We start from the raw sequence: 23,534 nt of genomic DNA, 5'->3' as shown, positions 1-23,534 counted from the left end.
AAAATATTATCTACTGTCATCATGGCAAAGATAAAAATAAATATGAGATCAGACGATGGTGACTGCTGTAGTGATTCTAGTTGCTTTTATTTTTTGGTATTTATCTTCAAGAAATCACTGAACGCATATATTATGTTATCATAATAATATAATGTGGCAATAAGATCGTAACTATACTGCGCATTTACAGCGGGGTCATATTCATCTATGTAAACACACCAAAAACAACAGTAACAATATAGCAGACACTGTAAAAAGCTCATTCCCAGCCACTAGACTTTTCTGACAGGATAATCGAGTGTCAGAATGTTGTGGGACTGCTGTACAGGAGTTATGGGTGCACCTCAGAAAGGATGCAGTGGACTTCGACACAGCGCCAAACGAATCTACGCTGTTTTTTTTATTTTGCCTTCTCAAAGCACATAAAGCACAGCTACTATATCAATAAAATCCATGTTAGCCATATAGCAATGAAGCTAAAGTCACCGGGCAGACAGAAGCCCTGCCCGTAACGTGAATCCGGGTTTATTGTGAAGTGAAATTGATGCATGAATTAAGCGAATTTGACGCTTAAATGAAGCAAGTAAACTCAAAATGTTCAACGTCTGGTGTGAACACAGCCTTAATTCCACATATAGTGTGAACTCAGCATTGCTCTGTGTCCCGTTGTCTTTTTTCTTCAAAATTTTTTTTGGTCCCACTTTATATTAAGTGTCCTTAACTACTATGTACTTACATCAACAAATAAATACAATGTACTTACTGTGATTATAATGTATTTGAGAACACTTGTGGTGCTTTTGAATTGGGATAGGGGTTGGGTTATGGACAGGTTTGGTGGCATGGGTAGGTTTAAGGGTGGGTTAAGGTGTCAGGGATGGTCAGCAGTGTATTTACAAATGTAATTACAAAAGTTAATTACAGATGTAATTACATACATGTATTTAATCAAGCATAAGTACACAGTAAATACATGTATTTACACAATAAGTCCATTGTAACAAACTATTAAATGCTGTGTAAGTAAATATTAGTTAAGGCCACTTAAGCATCAGAGACTGTTCGATTCTGCTGATCTACAGGATGAAAGATCACAGTATGAGCCTTAATTTTCCTCGCAAATGCAGGCAGTGTTGTGTCAGCTATATGTTATTCATTGTCTCTCTTATCTGCCAAGAATGTCTTGAACTCTTTTCTGATGATGGTCCTTTATCGGGAGTCAAGCACTTGTCCCAGAGGACAGACAAAAATAGACTGGACATAGTTTTCCCAGAGAGCGCTTTGAGAAAGGAAGTCTTTGAGAAGTTCTTTGTGGTTTGGTAAAGATATTACGAAATCATTTGAAGCGAAGATGCTTTTCAAAGCCTGCTGATATATTCATATTGCAAGAAAACATATAATAACATACAGTACATACTTAAGGTTAAAATGATTAGCACTTGTGAAATTGTAAATACTTTAAAAATAGGCCTAATTGCTGTTTAATGAAGATATTTCTAAACAATAGTTTCAATAACCATTTTTAAAAATCTTTACAGTACATAATATTTTCTATTTTAATTTTTTATTTTATTTTTTTTGCAAGATACTAGTATTCAGCTTAAAGTGCACCATAGATATATACACTAGATATCGCATAGGGACCCTGACCATGCGTCAGTAGCGCCGCCACATTGGTACAGTGCTCCCAGCACAAGTGTCATTCAGCCGCACTAGCCAAGATATTGTTATTATGTGCAGATGCTGGACTTTAGCGCTGTCTGCGGGTGAAGTAACGAGCAAACAAAGACAACAAAGCACAAAGGCAGAGCATTTCATAGGTAAGATTTAGTTTTTTTAGTTTTAGAGACTTGAAAAATACTACAGTCATAACACATTATGGTCCAAGACTAGTTAGCTCTGAAGTTAAGGGTTAAGTTTTTGGATGGGTGAGGTATTAGGAAAACCAGGTTGCTCCAAGGCAGTGATGGGGACACTGTACTATAAAAAGCACCATCCTTCAGATAAGATCTTAAACTGAGGTCCTGACTCTCTCTGGTGCTTAAAAATCCTGTGACACTCCTGGCCAAATGTCCCTTATTGGCTCTTATCAGTCATGACCTCCTAATAATGTCCATTCACTGAATCCAGATGCCCTGATATTATTGTAAAGTGCTCCAAGTGTACAGCAGAACAAAGAAAAGAGCTATATAATAGCTGCAGTCATTAGTCCATTCGCCCATTCATTCATTCATTCATTCATTCATTCATTCATTCATTCATTCATTCATTCATAAATCCATCAGTTAATTCATTCGCCCATTCATTGTTCTATGCATTCATTACGTTGTCCATCTATTCATTAATTTGTTCATTCATTTAGTCAGTTTAATCATTGATTTATAAATCCATACAATCATTTATTAATTAATTCATTCATTCATGAATCCATCAGATTTGTCTTTTCATTTGTCCTTCCGTTCATTCATTTGTTTGTTTATTCATTCGTCCATTCGTTCATTTGTCCATTCACTGTTTTATTCATTGCAAAAAAGCCTTTTAACTTTCCTCATTCATTCATTCATTCATTCATTCATTCATTCATTCATTCATTCATTCATTCATTCGTATATTTGTTCAATCATTCATCTATCCTTTAATCGGGTTATTCATTCATTCATAAATCCATCCATTAATTTATTCTTCCATTTATTATTTTTTCATTCATTCATTCATTCATTCATTCATTCATTCATTCATTCTTTCTTTCTTTCTTTCTTTCTTTCTTTCAGAAATCTATTTTGTTCATTTATTTATTCAATCAATTCATAAATCCATAGAATCATTCAATATTTCATTCATTCGTTCATAAATCCATCAATTCATTTATTCCTTCGTTCGTTCATTCATTCATTCATTCATTCATTCATTCATTCATTCATTCATTCATTTAGTTTTTAAGTAAGGTTTAGGCACACGCACACTGCAAGTTTTTGTATTATGGTTGAATTATTAAAAAACAAATCTTTAATTAAAATAATTTTCTAGACAGTTAAAATAGTGTGTTATTTTCAGAAGTAACAATTCAGATTAAAATTAATAAGTAAAAAGCTCAAATTAAGTGTGTTTTTCCTTAAAACAAGCACAATAATCTGCCAGTTGGGCAAGTAAAACAATATTAATATTTTATATTATGTTTTAAATAAGATTTTTTATCTCACCCCAAATTATTTTGCTTGTTTAAAAAAAAACTTACTGCATTTTTTTCTCATTTATGAAAATAAAACTTTACTTGTCTAGGAAATACTTTTTGATTTAAACACTTTTAGAAATTTGACTAGAAATAAAAACCATAAGTAAGAAAGGCATTTTGTGCAGTGTATAAACATTCAAATCACTTTAAATATTGTATTTTGTTTTATTAAAGACAATTATTACGTTACATCATGATGAGTTTGACCTTAAATACACACTTGAGCATATAAAGTGATGATTCAGCTGTGACTCAACCTCATTATTGACTCCTAAGGCATTCTTGAGGAGTAGGTCACGAACTCTTAAAAGTATAATATAGCCATTTTATCTATTCATCAACATTCTTTACTGACCTTATAAACATGCTTTGCATCGCTTGTAAATCAGTTAAATCACATAAACCACAAGCCCCTGCATTTAATCAGCGCATATTCCAAAATTAAAGAACATCAGCCAAAGTTCCATTACACTGATGTGAAAGAAAATAACAGCCCTGATCTGAGTAACTCAAACATTCTGTTGGTAAATGCTTAGGCTAAACACTGTAGTTTGGATATTAAAGTTCCCTATTTTGCTTTTTCAGATATTACCTTAGCAACATGGCAATAAAAACCTCTGCAATATTTTAAGTTTGTTTATTAGGATAGTGCCTATTTTAAAATATTTTTAATTCCAGAGATCGGCGGCCATCAGCCTGTCATACTTAGCAGAGCAAAGACGGTTGCGTCACAAGATGGAGATAGAGACCACATAATAAGCCCTTAGGGGAAAAAACTCAGCATTTTCTTTTCGTATTTCTAACAACAGCTGATCAAGTCATTATAAAACAGGTAAGACATTCAAGTCGATGTCTCTTTTGGATGTTGTAGTGCTGTATTTATACCATGGTAATCTGCTAGTGTTTGCTTTGCTTTGGGTTTAATTATTGTGATCTCCCAATTGCAACAGAGATACACTGGGAAATCTCTGCAGACTGATGGCATTTCATGCCGTTTAGCCTTATAATCTTAAAATGTCAACAAAATCACATGTTTACTTATCACTTTAGATATTAAGCTAGAGAATCATTCATATATCAGTCAAATATTTGACGTGGTGTTTTTAAGTAACGGTTTCTGCTGTTTTGATGTCAGCTGTAGATGTGAAGGAATGACGAAAGAAAGTAGTTCCTCATGCAAAAGCATTTTGAGACTCTCTGTGTTTGATTTTCTTTTTTATATAAACGATTATTCTGTTGAACAGTTGTATAAATGCAATATCAAACAAGAAGCAGTGCAATGTGGCTGTATATTGTCACCTGTGGGACTTTAAGGCACAAGGCCGCATGCACATAAAGTGCGAAACGAAACTGAAAGTAAACTAAAATGAAACAGAAAGAAAAGGGAATGGAAACAGAAACAAAACATGAATAAAAAAAAAAAAGTTATTGTCTCCCAAAATGAAAAGTGCTAAACTAAACTAAACTAACCTAAATTAAAAATGAAACAATTTGAAATGAAAAGGAAATAAAATGCAATGAAATGAAAAGGAAATTAAATAAAACAAAATGAAAAGGAAACTAATCAAAATGAAACTAAATTAAAAGGTAATGAAACTAAAACGAAACTGAAACTAAAATTCTGAAACTAATATTCACCCAAATAATATAATTAATAGTAATAATAATAATAAAAAAACAATGGTGATTGATATTGCTATCCATGTATTGATATAAGCAGAAAATATTGCCATACTATGGTGTATTAAATCAATTATTTTGTTTTTGCAATTTTGTATTCGTGTAAACCTTTTTGATTTTCTTTCTTCTGTTGAAAACAAAAGAAGACATTATGAGGAGCTGCAAAAACCTGTAACCATTGACTTCCCAAATATTTATTTTTCTTACTATGGAAGGCAATAGTGGTCACAGGTCTTCAACTTTCTTCAACTCGTAATTTTTGTGTGAACTATCCCTTTAATGTCCACTCAGTTGTAGTCAGACAGAAAATGGCAGCTCCAAATTCAGTAGTGTGGAAGTATTTCTAGCTTGTCAACAAAATAACACAATTTAAATCATGCAAATTATGTAAGAATCCAACATGTCCACGAGTGTGTCACTTTCTCACTTACTCCCCCATGCTGCTGCTGATTTTCTTGTGGCTTCAGGGGCATCACTTTCACACTTCTCTCTCGCTTTCTCCCACCTTCTCTGCATTTCTCCAGTTTGGTGATGGTGTAACTGGATATAAGCAGTGGATACAGAACGATCTTGTTGCTGATCATTTATAGCTAATATTTATAAGTCAGGACAATTATAATTCAGGCAGTTATATAAAAATGTCTTTTATTATTATTATTATTATTATTATTATTAGTAGTAGTAGTAGTAGTTGTAGTGCACTCAAAAATGCTGTTGTTCAAACTACTTATTTAAAATTAGCTAAAACAGCACAATTGTTACGTTTTTTTTGTAGTAGTAGTAGTAGTAGTAGTAGAATTTATCGTAGTCATTGTCGTTGTAGTAGTCGTCATCGTTGTCATAGTAGTCATCATAGTCGTAGTAGTAGTTGTCGCTGATTTAGTAGTAGTCATTGTAGTCAATGTCATAGTAGTAGTAGTAGTACACTTAAAAATGCTGTTGTTCAAACTACTTATTTAAAATTAGCTGAAACAGCACAATTGTTACGTTTTTTTTGTAGTAGTAGTAGTAGTAGTAGTAGAATTTATCGTAGTCATTGTCGTTGTAGTAGTCGTCATCGTTGTCATAGTAGTCATCATAGTCGTAGTAGTAGTTGTCGCTAATTTAGTAGTAGTCATTGTAGTCAATGTCATAGTAGTAGTAGTAGTACACTTAAAAATGCTGTTGTTCAAACTACTTATTTAAAATGAGCTGAAACAGCACAATTGTTACGTTTTTTTGTAGTAGTAGTAGTAGAATTTATCGTAGTCATTGTCGTTGTAGTAGTCGTCATCGTTGTCATAGTAGTCATCATAGTCGTAGTAGTAGTTGTCGCTGATTTAGTAGTAGTCATTGTAGTCAATGTCATAGTAGTAGTAGTAGTACACTTAAAAATGCTGTTGTTCAAACTACTTATTTAAAATTAGCTGAAACAGCACAATTGTTACGTTTTTTTGTAGTAGTAGTAGTAGTAGTAGTAGTAGAATTTATCGTAGTCATTGTCGTTGTAGTAGTCGTCATCGTTGTCATAGTAGTCATCATAGTTGTAGTAGTAGTTGTCGCTGATTTAGTAGTAGTCATTGTAGTCAATGTCATAGTAGTAGTAGTACACTTAAAAATGCTGTTGTTCAAACTACTTATTTAAAATTAGCTGAAACAGCACAATTGTTACATTTTTTTGTAGTAGTAGTAGTAGTAGTAGTAGAATTTATCGTAGTCATTGTCGTTGTAGTAGTCGTCATCGTTGTCATAGTAGTCATCATAGTCGTAGTAGTAGTTGTCGCTAATTTAGTAGTAGTCATTGTAGTCAATGTCATAGTAGTAGTAGTAGTACACTTAAAAATGCTGTTGTTCAAACTACTTATTTAAAATTAGCTGAAACAGCACAATTGTTACGTTTTTTGTAGTAGTAGTAGTAGAATTTATCATAGTCATTGTCGTTGTAGTAGTCGTTATCGTTGTCATAGTAGTCATCATAGTCGTAGTAGTAGTTGTCGCTGATTTAGTAGTAGTCATTGTAGTCAATGTCATAGTAGTAGTAGTAGTACACTTAAAAATGCTGTTGTTCAAACTACTTATTTAAAATGAGCTTAAACTACACAATTTTTTTTAGGGGATAACTTAGTTGTTTTATGTTCAATCCACTTGAATGTGTAAAAAAAGTAATAAGTTAAAAATGCTGTTGTTCAAGCTACTTATTCAAAATGAGCTGAAACCGCAAAATTTTTTTAAGGGGACATATTAATTTTTTAAAATTACTTTTATGTTCAATCCACTTAAATGTGTAAAAAAAAGTAATAAGTTAACTTAATTCCTTCATGTTGTCCCAACACAAATTGATGTGTGGAACCTGGCATTTTTAAAGGGTGGTGGTAGTGGTCGTAGTAATAGTTGTCGTTTCCCCAATTTCTGTTTAACAGAGAGATGATTTGTTCAACAATTTTCTAAACATAATAGTTTTAATAACTCATTTCTAATAACAGATTTATTTTATCTTTGCCATGATGACAGTAAATAATATTTGACTAGATATTTTACTAGATAAGACACTTCTATAAAGCTTAACGTGACGTTTAAAGGCTTAACTAGGTAAATTTGGTTAACTAGGCATGTTAGAGTGATTTATTGTACAGGTAAGGGTAAGTTGTATAATGATGGTTTGTTCTGTAAACTATCGAAAAAAAAATAGCTTAAAAAAGCTAATAATTTTGCCCTTAGAATATTTTTTAAAAAATTTAAAAACTTTCTAGCCGAAACAAAACAAATCAGACTTTCTCCAGAAGAAAAAAATATTATCAGACACACTTTGAATATGTCCTTGCGCTGTTAAACATAGTTTGGGAAATATTTAAAAAAGAAAAATCATTCAAAGGGGGGCTAATAATTCTGACTTCAACTGTATACACAGGTTGACGACAGCAGTATAACTCACTCTTGTTTTCATGCATACACAGGTGGGATTATTCCAATATTGCAAATAATGACATACATTTGTGGAAATGTGTTCGACTGATGTGTTTTAAGCAAGTCTAGAGGATAAAAAAAAAGAATAGCCTATGTAGCATAAACCACAACTATAATCATTACAGAAGATGATTACAATATTATTGTAATCACTTTTAAAAAATAAAAATAAATAATATAAATCCATAATAATAATAATAATAATAATAATAATAATAATAATAATAATAAAAACATTAACAGCTAATAAGAACTCTTTAAAGCTTTAATGTGCCGATGCATTTACATACTACGAAATACTAAAAGTTATTGTACACTGCTCTGGACACTAAGATAGTTATCTAGTACCTTTTACATGCACAAACAAATACATTGCACAACAAATGGTGAGGAAAAACATTACACAGCACCATATGGCCTATAGATATGCAATTCACATGATAAAAATGATGTCTAGAATCAACCATACAGTGTCTGATCAGTAAATAATTCTGTTTAGTAAAAAAGTCAAATACGGCACACTCTGATATGCTTGCAGAGCTGTTCTCGTGTGCTCATGAGCTATTTTAAATCTATGCGTTCTCTGTAATGTCAGCAGAGCTACACCCTGCTGTTACTACACTCGGTGTGATTAAACTGCAGGCCAGCTGGACTGTTTCACTTTTATAGGAACTTTAGCGTTGCGTTAATTTCAGCACTATTAAAATCAATTTCTGATATAGCTGCATTAGCTATGTTTCCATCCAAAGATGTTAAACTTTTGTGCAAAATCTGGAACACCCAGCTTGATCTCACAAGGGAGCGCAACTATTGTACGTTTTGTCCGTTTCGTGGCTAATGAATTCATATGAGTTCAATCATGTAAATCATGTAAAATCGTACATTCCACCTAGATGCAACCAGATGTTATAACCTGTGTGTTATAGCATAAGAGTCTTTGTGCAAATACTGCTCAATGTCACATGTGATGGAATAGTTGAGGACTAAATTCAGTTCATCTTTATTTCTGTAGCGCTTTTACAAGTGCGGTTTATTTATAAACCAATTTCGAGAGTAGCACGTGCATATGATCAACATGACTGGCACCTCATCAGCTCCGTAATTTGCCCTATTAGATGATTGCGGAACCATTATAAATAACCAGAGTTTTTCACTATTTTTCATATATTTACAGTAGGAAATTTACAAAGTAGGCTATCGGAAAAAAAAATGCTTAAAGAGGAGTAATAATATTGACCTTAAAATAGTTTTTCAAAAATTAAAAACTTGTTTTATTTTAGCCGAAATAAAACAAATAAGACTTTCTACAGAAGACAAAATATTACCAGACATACTGTGAAAATGTCCTTGCTCTGTTAAACATCATTTGGCAAATACTTAAAAAAAAAAAAAAAAAATTAAAGGGGGGCTAATAATTCTGACTTCAACAGTATTTTGGCCTTTATTTAAATTTTTCTTTTTTATTTACTTACATTAAATGTTTCAAAAGCAACCCAATGATATCAAATTTGTATTATTATTGCCAATATTTTAATCTTTAATCTTATAAAACATCAGTCCAAACACTGGGAACTCTAATGTGGACGTGAAAAACAAGGCATGTCGATTAGCCGTGGGACATAAATAACAGTGCTACTTTCGTCCCCACAAGACCTCAAGAACCTGATTCGCTTTTATACTGAAAAACTCAGAGATTTTAAACTCAAGGATGTGTTATTGCACTAAATAACCTGTAGATTGATCCTTAGTGTGACATATGAACAGAGAAACACAACTCGTAATGAGGAAAAAAATAGCTGCTACAATAATGTTTGCACTCAGAAACCGAAATTTGGAGCTAACCACAGAGACACGAACCCAAAATCTACTCATATTTGGCAGCTCCATCAAGGGTTGCATGCTGAATGTGCTGTTATAACCTGGACATCAAATGTTGTCAGGGCGTCAAGAAAATCAATTTGTTACTTTTGTCCCACGTTACTTTCGCCTTTTACCATCCATGGATGCAAACTGCCATTTAGAGCATCTGACAAGAATTTATCTTAAACACTTCATTCAAAGATATATCCTGGAATTAAAGCAATGCTTGTATTTGTTATCTGAAACATAAAAAACACGAGACTCTGATATGCGTGCTAGTTAGCAGAAGGCATTGGATTACAGCACAGCTAGTACCCAATACTTGTTTGAGAAATGCAGCTGAGCCCCCACACCCGAGAGCTCTGGCAATCCAAACCCACCTGAGGGCCACCGCACCTCCCTGAAATATGCGACCCTGAGCCAAATCATCACCGACAGCTGCTGCTAAATTTAACCCGCTAGTAATGGCTGTCTGCGTTATGCTAGTAAGAGCACAGCGTAAATGAGGCCTAAAGCTGAGGTCTAGACCTGTGTAGAATCTGTGTACACAAGTCAGAAAGGCTCAAAGCGGGCATTCAATTCAAGAGGAAAGTCTGCCCACGTCTAGAAATCGCCTCCGCCTAGTGTACCGCAATCAGCAAGCCGCTAACCCGTTTCTCATTTGAGCTAGCGACATTCCCTCACTTGTTGGACTGAAAAGAAAAGCCACAGATTTGGACTCAACGACTCTCCTGTGCAGGAGCAGCCTGCGGTTTAAGGCATAGCCCAGAAGCTAACTAGCTAGCATGCTGTCAATATTGGGCTAGCTTTCTTATTGGAATAGTATAACAAAAGGAACCGTCAGGCGAAGTCTTTCGATATCGTAGCAGGCTGTATTTTTAAAAGTATGTGGCATTCGAGGAGCTTGTCAGTAACACAAGTCAGTTTGTGGTTAGCATTGTTGACGCAAGGGAGTCTATACTCACCACTAGCAGAAACCAATATTTATAATACACTCCCAGCAAAACAGCATGATAGAACATAGTGATGAAGATATAAATGCCGAGTGCAGCAAGCCAGCGTACGATATGAATAAAACAACCATAAAACGCCACTACATTTGGGTAATCCGCTTGAGGTACAGCTTCTAGTTTAGCTCATTTCAAAAACACAACATCAAGCAGCCCACAGGCTTCGCTTTTCTGGAAAGCATGGGAAGCCAAGCCAAGCCCAGATAAAGCATGCGGTTGGGGTGATACAGATGTTGGAAGAATATCGAGTGAAACTGGAAACCCTAAACTGGAAATTCACGAGCAAAGTTCTGTGGTACATCTACTCTAAAATGAAAAGCTTTCTAATGAGCATTGCGTGCATCAAATACAGACCATTGTACCCTGCTGAAAAATCCAGCCTAAACCAGCCTAGGCTGGTTGGCTGGTTTTAACTGGTCGACCAGGCTGGTTTTAGAGGGGTTTTGGCCATTTCCAGGCTGGTTTTTAGCCATTTCCTGCCTATTCTTAGCTGGTCAGGCTGGGAGATGACCAGGTTAAACCAGCTTGACCAGCCTAGCCAAGCTGGGAGTCTAGCCAAAACCAGCTATGTTCAGCTTAAACCAGGCTGGCCAAGCTGGTTTTGGCTGGATTTGGCTGGTCATTTTACAGCCTGACCAGCTAAGACCAGGCTGGAAATAGCTGGAAACCAGCCTGGAAATGGCCAAAACCCCTCTTAAACCAGCCTGGTTGACCAGCTAAAACCAGCCAACCAGCCTAGGCTGGTTTAAGCTGGATTTTTCAGCAGGGAATGTATGTCACAGCAGGCTCTGTTTTGATCGTTAAATTGGAGGTGCAATAAATCAGTCTTAAATATGCATGAATTTTAAGGAAGGTTAAAAATAAAACACAAGATTCTGTTGACTGCAAGAACATTTGCTTCTTCATGTCAATCTAACAGGACCAATCCCAATTCTACTGTTTATTAAGTTAAAGGTTTAATACTGATTAGAACTTGAAATGGAGACGGGGTCTTAAAATATTCTGAGAAAGTCTTTAAAAAGTCACATAGTTTACCCCTTTTTTTATGATTTAATATTAATATTATGGTTCTTCTGAGTGTGCCAGTTTAGGTTCAACACACAGGTCAGATGTTTTTATTATAATGTGTTAAAAAGTGTCATGTTGGGGGCGTTTACACAGTTTGCTGTTTTAGGGGCGTGTTGCTTCACAGTTTCAGCTTCCCGCCCAATGTAACAAGGGGGCGGAGCCAAGAGCTCCCATGCTCTGTGTTTGCATGACTGTCAGTGACCACCTGAGGGCGCTGTAGTTCAACAGACTCTGAGAGTGAACTACAGCGCCCAAGAACTACAAGTCCATACATACCACGCGCATTACACCCGGTTCACTTACACTGATTGGCCATCACAGCTGTTCCTGTTTCCTGTTGATTTCCTGGACTATTTATACAACCATTTTCCCACTGTTCGTTACTGCGTCGTTTGTCTGTCTTGTCTCCGTGATCCCAGTAAGTCTTGAATATCGAGTTTGTGTTTCCTGAGCCCTGTTCTTGATTGATGTTGTAGTTTTTTGTTTTGTTGTTTATTTGTTACTTTGCACTTTGGACACCTTGTTTTTCTGTTTGCTGCACTATTGTAAATAAATCTGCACTTGGATCCGCACCTTTTTGTTCCCGTTTTAAATCACATAAAGTGACAAAGCTATGCTAGGATGAGCATTCAGCCGTACATGTACGAGTCGGACACAGACCAAGCAGAGAGTACAAAATAATTTGTGTCTTTGTATAGTCTCGACGTAAAAGTGCCGAGCGTGTACACCGAGACTAATAAACACACACACTAAATTAACTTAAGCTCGGCCGCGTGCAGCCCGACAGAAACCCACGCAGCGCCGAGCCGCTGACCCAATGAGCTTTTCATCAAAAAATAGAGCAAGGGTGTTCCTTTAGTGATATCGCTCTGACTCACACGCTGAAAATGGCGGACATGCAACAAGAAACTAAGGATATGATCGTGATGCACAGCTGTCAATCAATATTGGTGGGCGGGGGGACAGCACTCCTACTTAAAGTTGCGGTCAGTCTGAAAACCGCCCCAATTGGTCCACTGTTTTTTTGTTGTTAAATTGAAAAAAAAAAGGACTGTGTGTCTTTATATCACCCCAATATGACGGTCTACACACTATACTTACAAAGACAATGTTATTTTGACGAAAATCCAACTTCGAGCCAACATCTTAAACCACCGTCATATTCATGTCAAATACTGACATTTCTTCGTCAGGTATGGCAACCAAAATCCATTGTCTGACATCAGATTGGTAACATCCATACAACGTCAATCGTTAGATGTAGATTTATTTTAATTTAATTTATTTTTTACTTTTTTTTTTTTTTTTTTTTTTAAGAAAGCAACCAAAATGTAATGTCTATTCAACACTGGACATTGATGCCAGTCTGACGTTGGGTTTTGACGTTAACCCGAATTTTAATTTCCAAACAAAATGCAATGTCCCATGATATTGGGGTACAACATCAATCTGATGTCATGTTAAAGTCCTGCACCTGCTGGGATCCCTTTAACCTACAAGTATGCTAATGCTATACTAATGCTTTAATAAGAGTTAACTGACATGTAGCTGCAAATACTCACAGTCTGTCTGAAGCACATCAGCAAAATAAAGTGTTACTAAATACATGGTAAGATGATTCCTGCAAACATTTGAAAATGTTAAATCTTGCCTTAATGAAATGTGTGGTGCTTATTAAGACAATCTTGGTTTAGTAAGAGACAAACCCCTAATTCAGGGTGGTTAAATAATTTTCCATCAGAGTTTAGCTCAAGCTAAACAAGGTTTTCCAATTGTTAGTGGTTCCCAGTGGTTATTAGGCAGTTTCTGCATTTATTGTGATAGCACAGAATATCATCAGAAAGTAAGGTTGGCAGGAGAGATGTGAGGTTAGATCACATGACTCGAACGCAGGGCAGCTGAGGTGCAATTATGCTACATGTTGGTGCCCTGACCACCAGGCTATTGCCGCCAACATAAAAAATAAAAAATATGCATTTTTTTTTGTATTGGGGTGCCCAATCGTGCTTCTCAAGATCTACCTTGCTGCGCATTTCAGTACCTTCAGAAGCACCTGATAAATTACAAATAAATGCATTTGGACAAGGTTGGAATTCAATCTTGTATGTAGAGGTCTACAGGAGCATTGTAAATTTGGGACAGCCATGTTGGCTTTACTGTATCCCTTACATCCCTTATCTGCCATTCATGACTCCTTTCAGCTGGTCTTTAACTTCTCCACTGTTTTCATTCATTCATTCATTCATTCGTTTTCTTGTCGGCTTAGCCCCTTTATTAATCCGGGGTCGCCACAGCGGAATGAACTGCCAACCTATCCAGCAGGTTTTAACGCAGCAGATGCCCTTCCGGTCGCAACCCATCTCTGGGAAATATCCACACACATTCACACACTACGGAAAATTTAGCCTACCCAATTCACCTGTACCGCATGTCTTTGGACTGTGGGGGAAACCGGAGCACCCTGAGGAAACCCACGCGGAGGCAGGGAGAACATGCAAACTCCTCACAGAAACGCCAACTCAGCCGAGGTTCGAACCAGCGACCCAGCGACCTTTTTGTTGTGAGGCGACAGCACTACCTACTGCGCCACTGCCTCGCCTATCCACTGTTTTCACACTTCACTATTGCTGCAGAGCAGGTCATCTGGGTACTTTCCATCTCATACTCATTTGACAAACTCTGACCACCTTTTTGTGCAAGTAGTGGTGGTAGACACACTCAGAATGAATGAAGAAACTTTTCAGTTGGAGCTAAACTGTGTGGGAAAGTTACCCGACAAGAGCGGGATTGAACACCCCTACACTAATCCTAACTCTTACATTTACATGAAGTGCAGCATTATAGAACAATTATAGTTATCTGTTATTTATCAGTCTTCATATATTGTCTTCATTGTGGGTCATTAATGAATGTCTGTTGGACTAGTTGTGGTTTACATGGCTGCTTTAATCGGGTTAACCTCAGTGGAAATTCATCCTACTGTATTAAGCATGGTAAATCAACATCAAGGACATTTGTGAGAGATATTGCTCTGATTGGATATCCAGTTTAGCAAATGAGTCACTGCATTAGGGATAAAAATGAGCACATATATCAAGACAGCACAGAAAGCTCCTCTATATTTACCTGGAATAAAAAAAAAAAGAGATCAGCATGAATGTTATTAGAAATTGTGATAAGCAAGCGCATGTTTGTATATCTGCACTCCTAGTTTTGGTTAAACAATTAAGTCCTTGCACACTAATGCAGTTTGCACGTGAGCTAGCAGTCATTTCGAATGAAACGCAGCCTATGTTGAGAGACACCACAGTTGTCTTTGGTCACTGCTATTTATTTGAGATCAGTTTGGCGTGTCAAGGCCTGAAGAAACATTCACCTGAAAGCCAGACATCATGGTATATTGGCTCTTTTGACAATAGCCAGTCCAAAACAACTTTGCAACCAACAAGAGTGCATTGAAAACTACCTAATAACACAATCAACCACCTTAAAGACCCCAAAGAAACATTCCTGTAACTACTTAGAAGACCTTAGCAATCGCTTAACAATGCCTTGGCAATCACCCACTACATTCTAGCACTCTAGTCCAACTTCCGCACTGGCAACCACTACTTGTTACATCTGTTGCAAAGAAATCATTACAAGTGAACAATAGGTCAAAAAAGGGCTGATTTTATCCATAGTCTTAAGTTGTTAAGTTAAGTTGTTAAACTACCTTGCAGCATTAATGGAACTGCGTGGGACTATAACGGCTTTCCATTGAGCTACCGTCAAAACAGACAGCGCAGTAAAGTTTCACCACCTCATTAATATCAGTCTTTCCCTCTAGTGTTATAGAAAAGGAGAAACCCACATGCTGTTTGGGCCTGTGCTGGTCAAATATCAGTCAGAGAGTGTCTGTAATTGATACATGAAACGCTTTGTCTGACTGACTGCTTGGGAATTGATTAGTAACCCACCTAGCAACATTTCTCTGGCCTACAAAATCAGCTTGGCCCACATGCTACAGTGAATTATGATACATGACTGGACCAAGTCTTGCTTTCAGACAAGGGCCAAACAAGAACCATATCTGGGCCAAGTCTCAGCCATAACTGGACTGAAACTGGGCCAGGTATGTTGGTGTGTCATGACTGCAATGAAATCGATAAACCCATGAATGTGCACGTTGGGTGTGCTTTTTCTCGAAGAGACATGATTGATAATGATTGAAAAGGATTTCAGTATTTTGATGACAGCCTTTCCACAGGTTAGTAGTAAGCTAATATAATTTCATAATGCAAATCTTAAAGGGTCACGAAACACCAAAACACATTTTTTGAGCTGTTGACAGTCGTATATGTGTCCCACACTGCTAAAAACACTATTAGGACACCTATATTTCACTAAAAAGTGTAAATTGGTTGTTTTTGCGTTATTTCAAGCAAATTCGTACTTCCGGTTTGAAACGAATTTTTGAAGCTGCGTCACGGTCATGACATAATAGCGTGTATTCCAGCGTGCAGACTGGACGTCTGTGCCATAGTGAGTCTTATTACGTCTTACAGCCTGCTGCATTAATGCATGAGTAAGGCTTGATTCAAACCAATCAACGCGCTTTATTGTGCAACTTCATTAATATTTATTACTGTCACAGTGTTTAGACGACAGAGACGCCACATTTTATTAGCAAAACAAGCGTGAAGTGTTGCTTTAATAGTTTGCTGCAGTTAAGTTTCGTTTTCATTTTCTCTCTGTAAGAGCTCAGCTGGAGTCCCGTGTGGATTAACAGTGTACGCGACGCTCGACAACAATAACTTACGTGTCTAAGGAGGAACATTGTTTACATGAGAGCTGTTCTCATCTGCAAACGCAGAGATCCGGATTCGCTTGTAGTATTCTCTTAATAAAGACGCGGCTGTAGTTGCTGGTGATTGTCCTGTCTCTACAGATTTGGTAAGTGAGCGACCAGTGCTCTTTGTTTATTCAGTTTGTTCGTATCGAACAAACTATTGCACCGAGTGTAAACATGTTAGCACTACAACCAAACTTTAGTCTCGTGCAGGGTTTTTACCGCATTTAGTGACCGGAATAACACACGCGGCTTTCTGACACTACCTGCCTTGTGCATCTAAGTTTCCGGGAAATGCTGAGTTTTTTTTTTTCTCTCATTCGCCGTGCGGTATCAAACATTGCATGAAAAATACACGCTTAGAGCAGTTCCTCCAATCAAATATCTCGTTTGTCGCGAGGGGCATGAATGAATTCCCTGAATGAAAGTGCCAAACTGCAGTTAAAGTCCACCATTTAATAATTTGGCAAATAATTCGACTACAGATGTCTATGTAGGTTAAACACCATCACTTTCTCCTGTGTGTGTATTTTGACTCTGAAACTCAGCGCGTGCCCAAATAGACACTCCCACACCATGCCTCTTTTCTTCCTCCGACACTCCCCCCTAAACAGAGCTGGACACGCCCACTTTTCTGACTTTTTCCAAAGTAGAGGTGTGAAAACACCCTGCTGAAACGAGGGGGTTTCATGGCCCTTTAAAGTCATGTTAACCAACAAATGATCAAAGCAAATATATTAATGCAATTCAAATATATAAAATATGAACTGATGTTTACTTTAAACTTTAGTTATATTGTTCTAATAAAACCATTTTTTTTAAAAGATTTTGTCAAGATTTTTTTAGAGTCATCATCATAATTTTGTGGCTCAAAAGTATCGATTTAGCACCGGTATTGAAATAAACTCATTTAAAGTCTTAATTAGATTAACTAGGCAGGTTAGGGTAATTGGGCAAGTTATTGTATAACGATGGTTTGTTCTGTAGACCATCGAAAAAAATCTTAAAGGGGCTAATAATATTTACCTTAAAATGTTTTTAAAAAAATTAAAAACTGCTTTTATTCTAGCCGAAATTAAACAAATAAGACTTTTCCAGAGGAGAAAATATTATCAGACATACTGTGAAAAATTCCTTGCTCTTTTAAACATAATTTGGGAAATATTTAAAAAAGAAAACTTAACAGTTTAACAATTTAACAGTAAAAACATTGCAAAACCACTAGTAATTCATTCTAAGTTTGCATGACTCAGTCAAATACCAGATTTGTGAATCTTTGCCATGTACGTCGAAGCATTTGCAGTTGTAAGCGTGTGGCTGATATCATAATAGTGCCACAAGAATGATTCATAACTACTTTGTAAACTTACACAACACTTTCTTGATCTGCTTTTGGTAGTTTGTTATCAGATGTGTTAAAAGCAGCCAATTCTGGCTCAAATGCGGGAAAATTGTCACATAATTACTTTAATGTGAGCTATTGGAGGGAACGCGCCACTCTGGCAAATGAACTCTCCATGCCAAAGCAATTTAGCAGACACTATTCAGATTATCTCGGTTTGTTTCAAGAACCAGACATCCCTCAGCTCTTGAGATGCTTCCAGACACTGAATAACTTTAATTATTAATATTTTCGCTGTCTGAGCAGCATTACCACAGGACCCCTGTCTCAACACTTAAAGTTTCATCTAGCAGACCTCATCAAAACAGCATTAGCCTAGTTCATTTCTAATAGCCGAGAATCAATTTCAGTTAGCAGCATTTCCAAAGCCAAACATTGCAAAGTTTATGATTTAAATATATTTTTTTGAGGCTTGACAGATTATTGCAGCGGTGGGCAAACTCTTTAGACCCGAGGGCCACATCAAGTTTTGCAAACCAAGTGAAGGGCCACATGTCAAATTCTTCAAAAAATTACTTTTATTTATAGTGGCAGTATGCATGGAATATGAAACATCGGACAGAAACATGTCACATTAACACTAAACAGATTGTTTTTTTTTTATAATATTAAGTTAAATTTACAAGTCAATTTGCACTGCTATTTATATTTACTTATCAATCATAAAACTATAAAATAATCCCTTATAAAATATAATAATAATAATAATAATAATAATAATAATAATAATAATAATGTAATAATTTTTTCAGTGGAGAATAGAAAATATATTGTCTAATAAAAAAAATCTCATATTAACACAGTTACTATTCAGTCAAATTTACAATAATCTAATTAGCAATGCTTTTAGAATATACAGATCAATCATCATAAAACTTGATGAAACCACAAATCTTTGAAATAAGAACTTTTTTGTAACGACGGGCGATGGCACTCACAACAGAAGGTAAAATCAAAATGCAGGCTAATTCTTAGTCAGGCAAGCAATGGTCAATACAGGTGCAAACGGGCATGTGCAGGCAAATCCAGAATCATACTCAATATACAGACGAGAGGTCAAAAAGGCAGGCGGCAGGCAGGGAGAACAAGAATACAAGGCTAGGTAGAAACACAGGAAAACTAGACAGGAGTAACGCGTTGTAATGTCATCTAAAGATAAACAAGACTCTAAAGTGAAAGGGTGAATTAGTGGCTAATGTAGTGAATGTAATCAGTCTCTGACAAGGCTCAGGTGGTGAGAATGTAATCAGTCTAGATGAGTGAGCATGTGTGAGTGTGACCGGAGAGCATGTGTGAATATGTAGTCCAGGAGAAGGCGGAAGTGTAGTCCATGGTTTGTTGTGTGACATTTTTTAAGTGGATGTATGCATGGAAAATATATTCTATGACAAAAATTAACACATTTAACCAGCAATTATTATATAATTTGAGTCAAATGTACAACAATCTCACTTGAGCTTTTAGCGGCAAATCCAGATTTCACTATTTCCAGATGCGAAAAGCTCTCGGGTAAAAAGTGTTCCTTACAAACATATTTCGGTCCCACTTTATATTAAGTGTCTTTAACTACTATGCACTTGCATCAAAAAATAAATACAATGTACTTACTGTGTTTATATTGTATTTGAGAGCACTTGTGGTGATAGAGGTTGGGCTATGGACAGGTTTGGTGGCATGGGTAGGTTTAAGGGTGGGTTAAGGTGTAAGAGATGGTCAACAGTGTATTTACAAATGTAATTACAGAAGTTAATTACAGATGTAATTACATACAGGTATTTAATCAAGTGTAAGTACACAATAAATACATGTATTTACACAATAAGTACTCTATAACAAACTATTACTTCCTGTGTAAGTACTTATTAGTTAAGGCCACTTAATATAAAGTGGGACCCATGTTTCTGTTGCTTGCTCTGTAGTCCTTACGTAAGTCCAGCGGCACTCTCATAGCGAGAAATGAAAACAAAACCTTAATTGCAGCACATTTTTAAGCAAAACGCTGACGACCCATGTCTCCCAACAATTCTTCCACTTGTTTAGGCAACACAACGTGGCGTCTCTCTGCTGTCTGAACATTGTAACATGTAAAACAGTCTTGGAAGCTATCATGCATATTAATGAAGTTGCACCTCATACACAATAGAGCGCGCTAATTGGTTTGAACCAAGTCTTTCTCATGAATTAATGCTGCACACTCAGAGACGACACAATGTACTCACTGATACAGATATCCACGCTGGAATACACACAAGGATCTAACCTCCGTGACGCAGCTTCGAAAATTCGTTTCAAATCGGAAAAACGAATTTGCTCGAAATAACGCAAAAACAACAACTTTTGACTTTTTTTTGTGAAATATATGTGTCCCAATAGTGTTTATAGCAGCATGGGACACATCTACGGCTGTCAACATCTCAAAACATGTGTTTTGTGACCCTTTGAGCATTATATTTTCAACCAAATATGGCAAGCCATTTTTACATACAGTCCAAGTCCAGTTTTTGACTGTCATAGAGACATCGGGGTTGATTTAGGACTTTCACACATGTGAATTGATTCATTTCTTCCGAAACAGGGATTAAAATTGTTACATTGTTGCTCTTTGCTCTTGGTACCGTTCGCTTTCACACGGCAAATTTTCTAAACGGACCAAAAGAGCTAAAACAAGTCACGTGCGAGTAAACTCTCCTCACATTGGTTAGAGTTTCACGGTTTATTTTGCCGTGAGTCCCTCTCAGCTGTCAGGGGGATGGTAGTGGTTTGGTGGTGTTTGACAGGCTGCGCGACGTGTCTAAAGAGCGAGGATGGATGCAGTGAGGAGGGATGAGAAGGGTGCGCAACGTATTTGAGGACCCTGAAGGTAGATGTGCGATTTCCGGGAAATTATAACTCGTTTGCGGGCATCCGGGAGTCTCTGTGCATTTGCAGGAGACTAACGAAACTTCCGGGAGACTTGGGATGTCTGGACTGACCTCCCGGCCTACTCATAATTCTCTCTTCATATAGCCCAGGGGTGGCCAACCCTGTTCCTGGAGAGCCACCTTCCTGCAGATTCCAGTTCACCTGAACCAATTAAATAGGACCTGAACACCACGTGATAATTACATTCAGGTGTGTTTGATATGGGTTAAAACTGAAATCTGCAGGAAGTTGGCTCTTCAGGAACTGGGTTGGCCACCTCTGATATAGCCGTATGCCTATTACATATCCATAATACACTGTGATATAACGGGCTTGGACCGTATTGCGTTCTCACTACAATCGATCCGCTCCAGAGTTCGTTTCAAATCGAGCCGAGACCACCTCATTCAAGCGATTTTGGAGCGATTGTTTGGGCGCGGATCCAAGCGCGATTGCTGGATTCATATATGCCAAACAAACCTCGCTAACTGGGCAAATGAGACAAGTTCCGAAACAAATGTCTAGGTGTGAAAGCACCCTTATATCACTCATATTGACAAGAAGCTTTGATGTATCTAAGTTGTCAATTGCCCCCATAGCAATAAAACAGGCTAACCTAGCAACCAATTAAAAAACAGCAATATCTCTACATAAGAACATCATAGGGACCTGAGTATTGGCTCGTTTGACTCATGCTAGCAAATGGGACTATGCATGTAAGCATAATAGCATGTGCTAGAAATACCTATTAAGTGTTAGCATTTGATTGAACATGTACACGAGCGTTGTCATTTAGCAACTGCTTAGCAACCATCTAGCAATGCTATAAACATTTTAGCAACTGCCTAGCACTGCTATGCTTCCTGCCAACTGCCGTTGCCAGTCCTAGCGCAGTCACGTTGGCTTTCTCAAGCCAACATCAAAATTCTTGAACTTTAGGTTGTAGTTAAAATTAAGAAGAAAGAACTTGAGCCGCATCTAGAAACTTTGTCTGAATGAACGCCCTCAAAACCACATATAAACACTCTGGCAGTCAAACAGTAGAGCCTAGCATTGTGGAAACGGGTATTGCATGGACATGCATCACTTATATTGCCTTCAAAAAATGTTCATGACCCGAAACTGTTTACTAGGGTGGTCCTTAGTGTATACCAACAGATGCTGGTCCTTACAGACTATTTTTGCAATGTGTATTCTGCGGAATCACAGAGATGTAAGCAATGTAGCCAGAATAGTTTTCCATCTGTTGCTCACTGCTGGTCTATGCAGAGGTGTTGACCTTGCGCCAAATTTAGTGTTGCTTTTAGCCACATTTCAGATTCTTGACCTCTGGTTCATGTTGGGTGATTCGTCAACACTAATGAGAACACATTTACAACAAATAAACTTTTAAAATAGCCCAATAAATCCAACAAGCTTCTTTAAAATGCATGAATTTCGGGATGGATTTTAATATATGTAATTCTAGTTCTCCTAATAACAGTCTATGTTAGCACTATAAAGCAAATTCAATTCTGGAATGAAAGTAAGAACAAACCAACTTACCGCAAGGGCTTGGAGCCTTTCCTTGTGAAGTTCAGCTTCAGCCATCCTGGAAAAACAAAGGCAGAATTCTCAGTAACCGTGAGATTGGTAATCCCAAGTGTGGTTGCGTGTGTTGGGCAGTAGGTGAGCTAGTTATCACACACACTATGCCCTGGTCCTCTGAAGTAAGCCAGCCAGTGAAAGACACAGTGTACTGAGAGCAAGATCTTCTCATTCACTGGCCATGTGTTTGCCAGACTCTCTCTCTCTTTTTCTCTCTCCACCTACATCCCTCCCTCTTCGTCACTGGCCGGGTTATGGACAGACGACAGAGTCTTGAACCGCCCCCTGTGTTCAGAGGAGAGCTAGAGGCCAGGAGGAAGAGAGATGTTACTGAGGGCAGGACAAAACTGTCACACCTAACTGTGACTCTCTCTCTTTCTCTTTCTGTGTATGTGTGTGTACAGTATGTGTGTGCGCGCCTGCTGGGGATGGAAAACAAAGGTGTGTCGTACACTGGGGACAAGAGCGGCTGCAAGCTTAGAGGAAATCTGCTCCAAATCAAAATCACACATCTGCCAATTTGGTGCTAGGGTTTAATAATATCTGAAGTTGGGAATAGCTCACACAAATTCTATCGAAAGAACATTTTCTTTCTTTCTTTCTTTCTTTCTTTCTTTCTTTCTTTCTTTCTTTCTTTCTTTCTTTCTTTCTTTCTCTCTTTCTTTCATTCTTTCTTTCGTTCTATCATCTATCTATCTATTCATCCATACATCCATCCATTCATCCATCAAACATTGGAGCAATACGGTAAACATATTAGCATATTTCCAAATGATGAAAAAAGACTATAATATGTTTTCCATGTGCTAAATCATACAATAATCATGCTAGCAATGCTAACATGCTAGAAATAAGCTAGCAACATACTATAACCCTGCTGAAAAATCCAACTTAAACCAGCCTAGGCTGGTTGGCTGGTTTTAGCTGGTTGACCAGCCTGGTTTAAGAGGGGTTTTGGCCATTTCCAGGCTGGTTTCCAGCCATTTCCAGCCTGGTCTTAGCTGGTCAGGCTGGAAAATA

At 37.1% G+C, this 23,534-nt stretch overlaps 3 protein-coding genes across 13 annotated transcripts in view; 1 reads left to right on the top strand and 2 right to left on the bottom strand.

The window, feature by feature from the left end:
• Window positions 1-23,534, bottom strand: part of lyrm7 (LYR motif containing 7) — a 434,641-nt gene that overhangs the window by 229,163 nt on the left and 181,944 nt on the right. The gene's annotated exons all lie outside the window — the stretch shown is intronic.
• Window positions 1-23,534, top strand: part of plppr1 (phospholipid phosphatase related 1) — a 373,854-nt gene that overhangs the window by 180,369 nt on the left and 169,951 nt on the right. The gene's annotated exons all lie outside the window — the stretch shown is intronic.
• The window catches only part of palm2akap2 (PALM2 and AKAP2 fusion), a 219,445-nt gene that overhangs the window by 178,317 nt on the left and 17,594 nt on the right, over window positions 1-23,534 (bottom strand). For 5 of the 10 annotated variants that reach the window (XM_068223712.2, XM_068223713.2, XM_068223715.2 and 2 more), the window contains exon 2: window positions 22,473-22,518. In XM_068223712.2, the coding sequence (XP_068079813.1) occupies window positions 22,473-22,518 (46 nt within the window). 10 annotated transcript variants of the gene reach the window in all.

Source organism: Danio rerio, chromosome 10 (genome assembly GCF_049306965.1).
Source record: "Danio rerio strain Tuebingen ecotype United States chromosome 10, GRCz12tu, whole genome shotgun sequence".
NCBI classification, from domain to species: Eukaryota; Metazoa; Chordata; class Actinopteri; order Cypriniformes; family Danionidae; genus Danio; species Danio rerio.
Note: the sequence above shows the minus strand (reverse complement) of the source record. Positions and strands in the feature narration are given on the sequence as shown.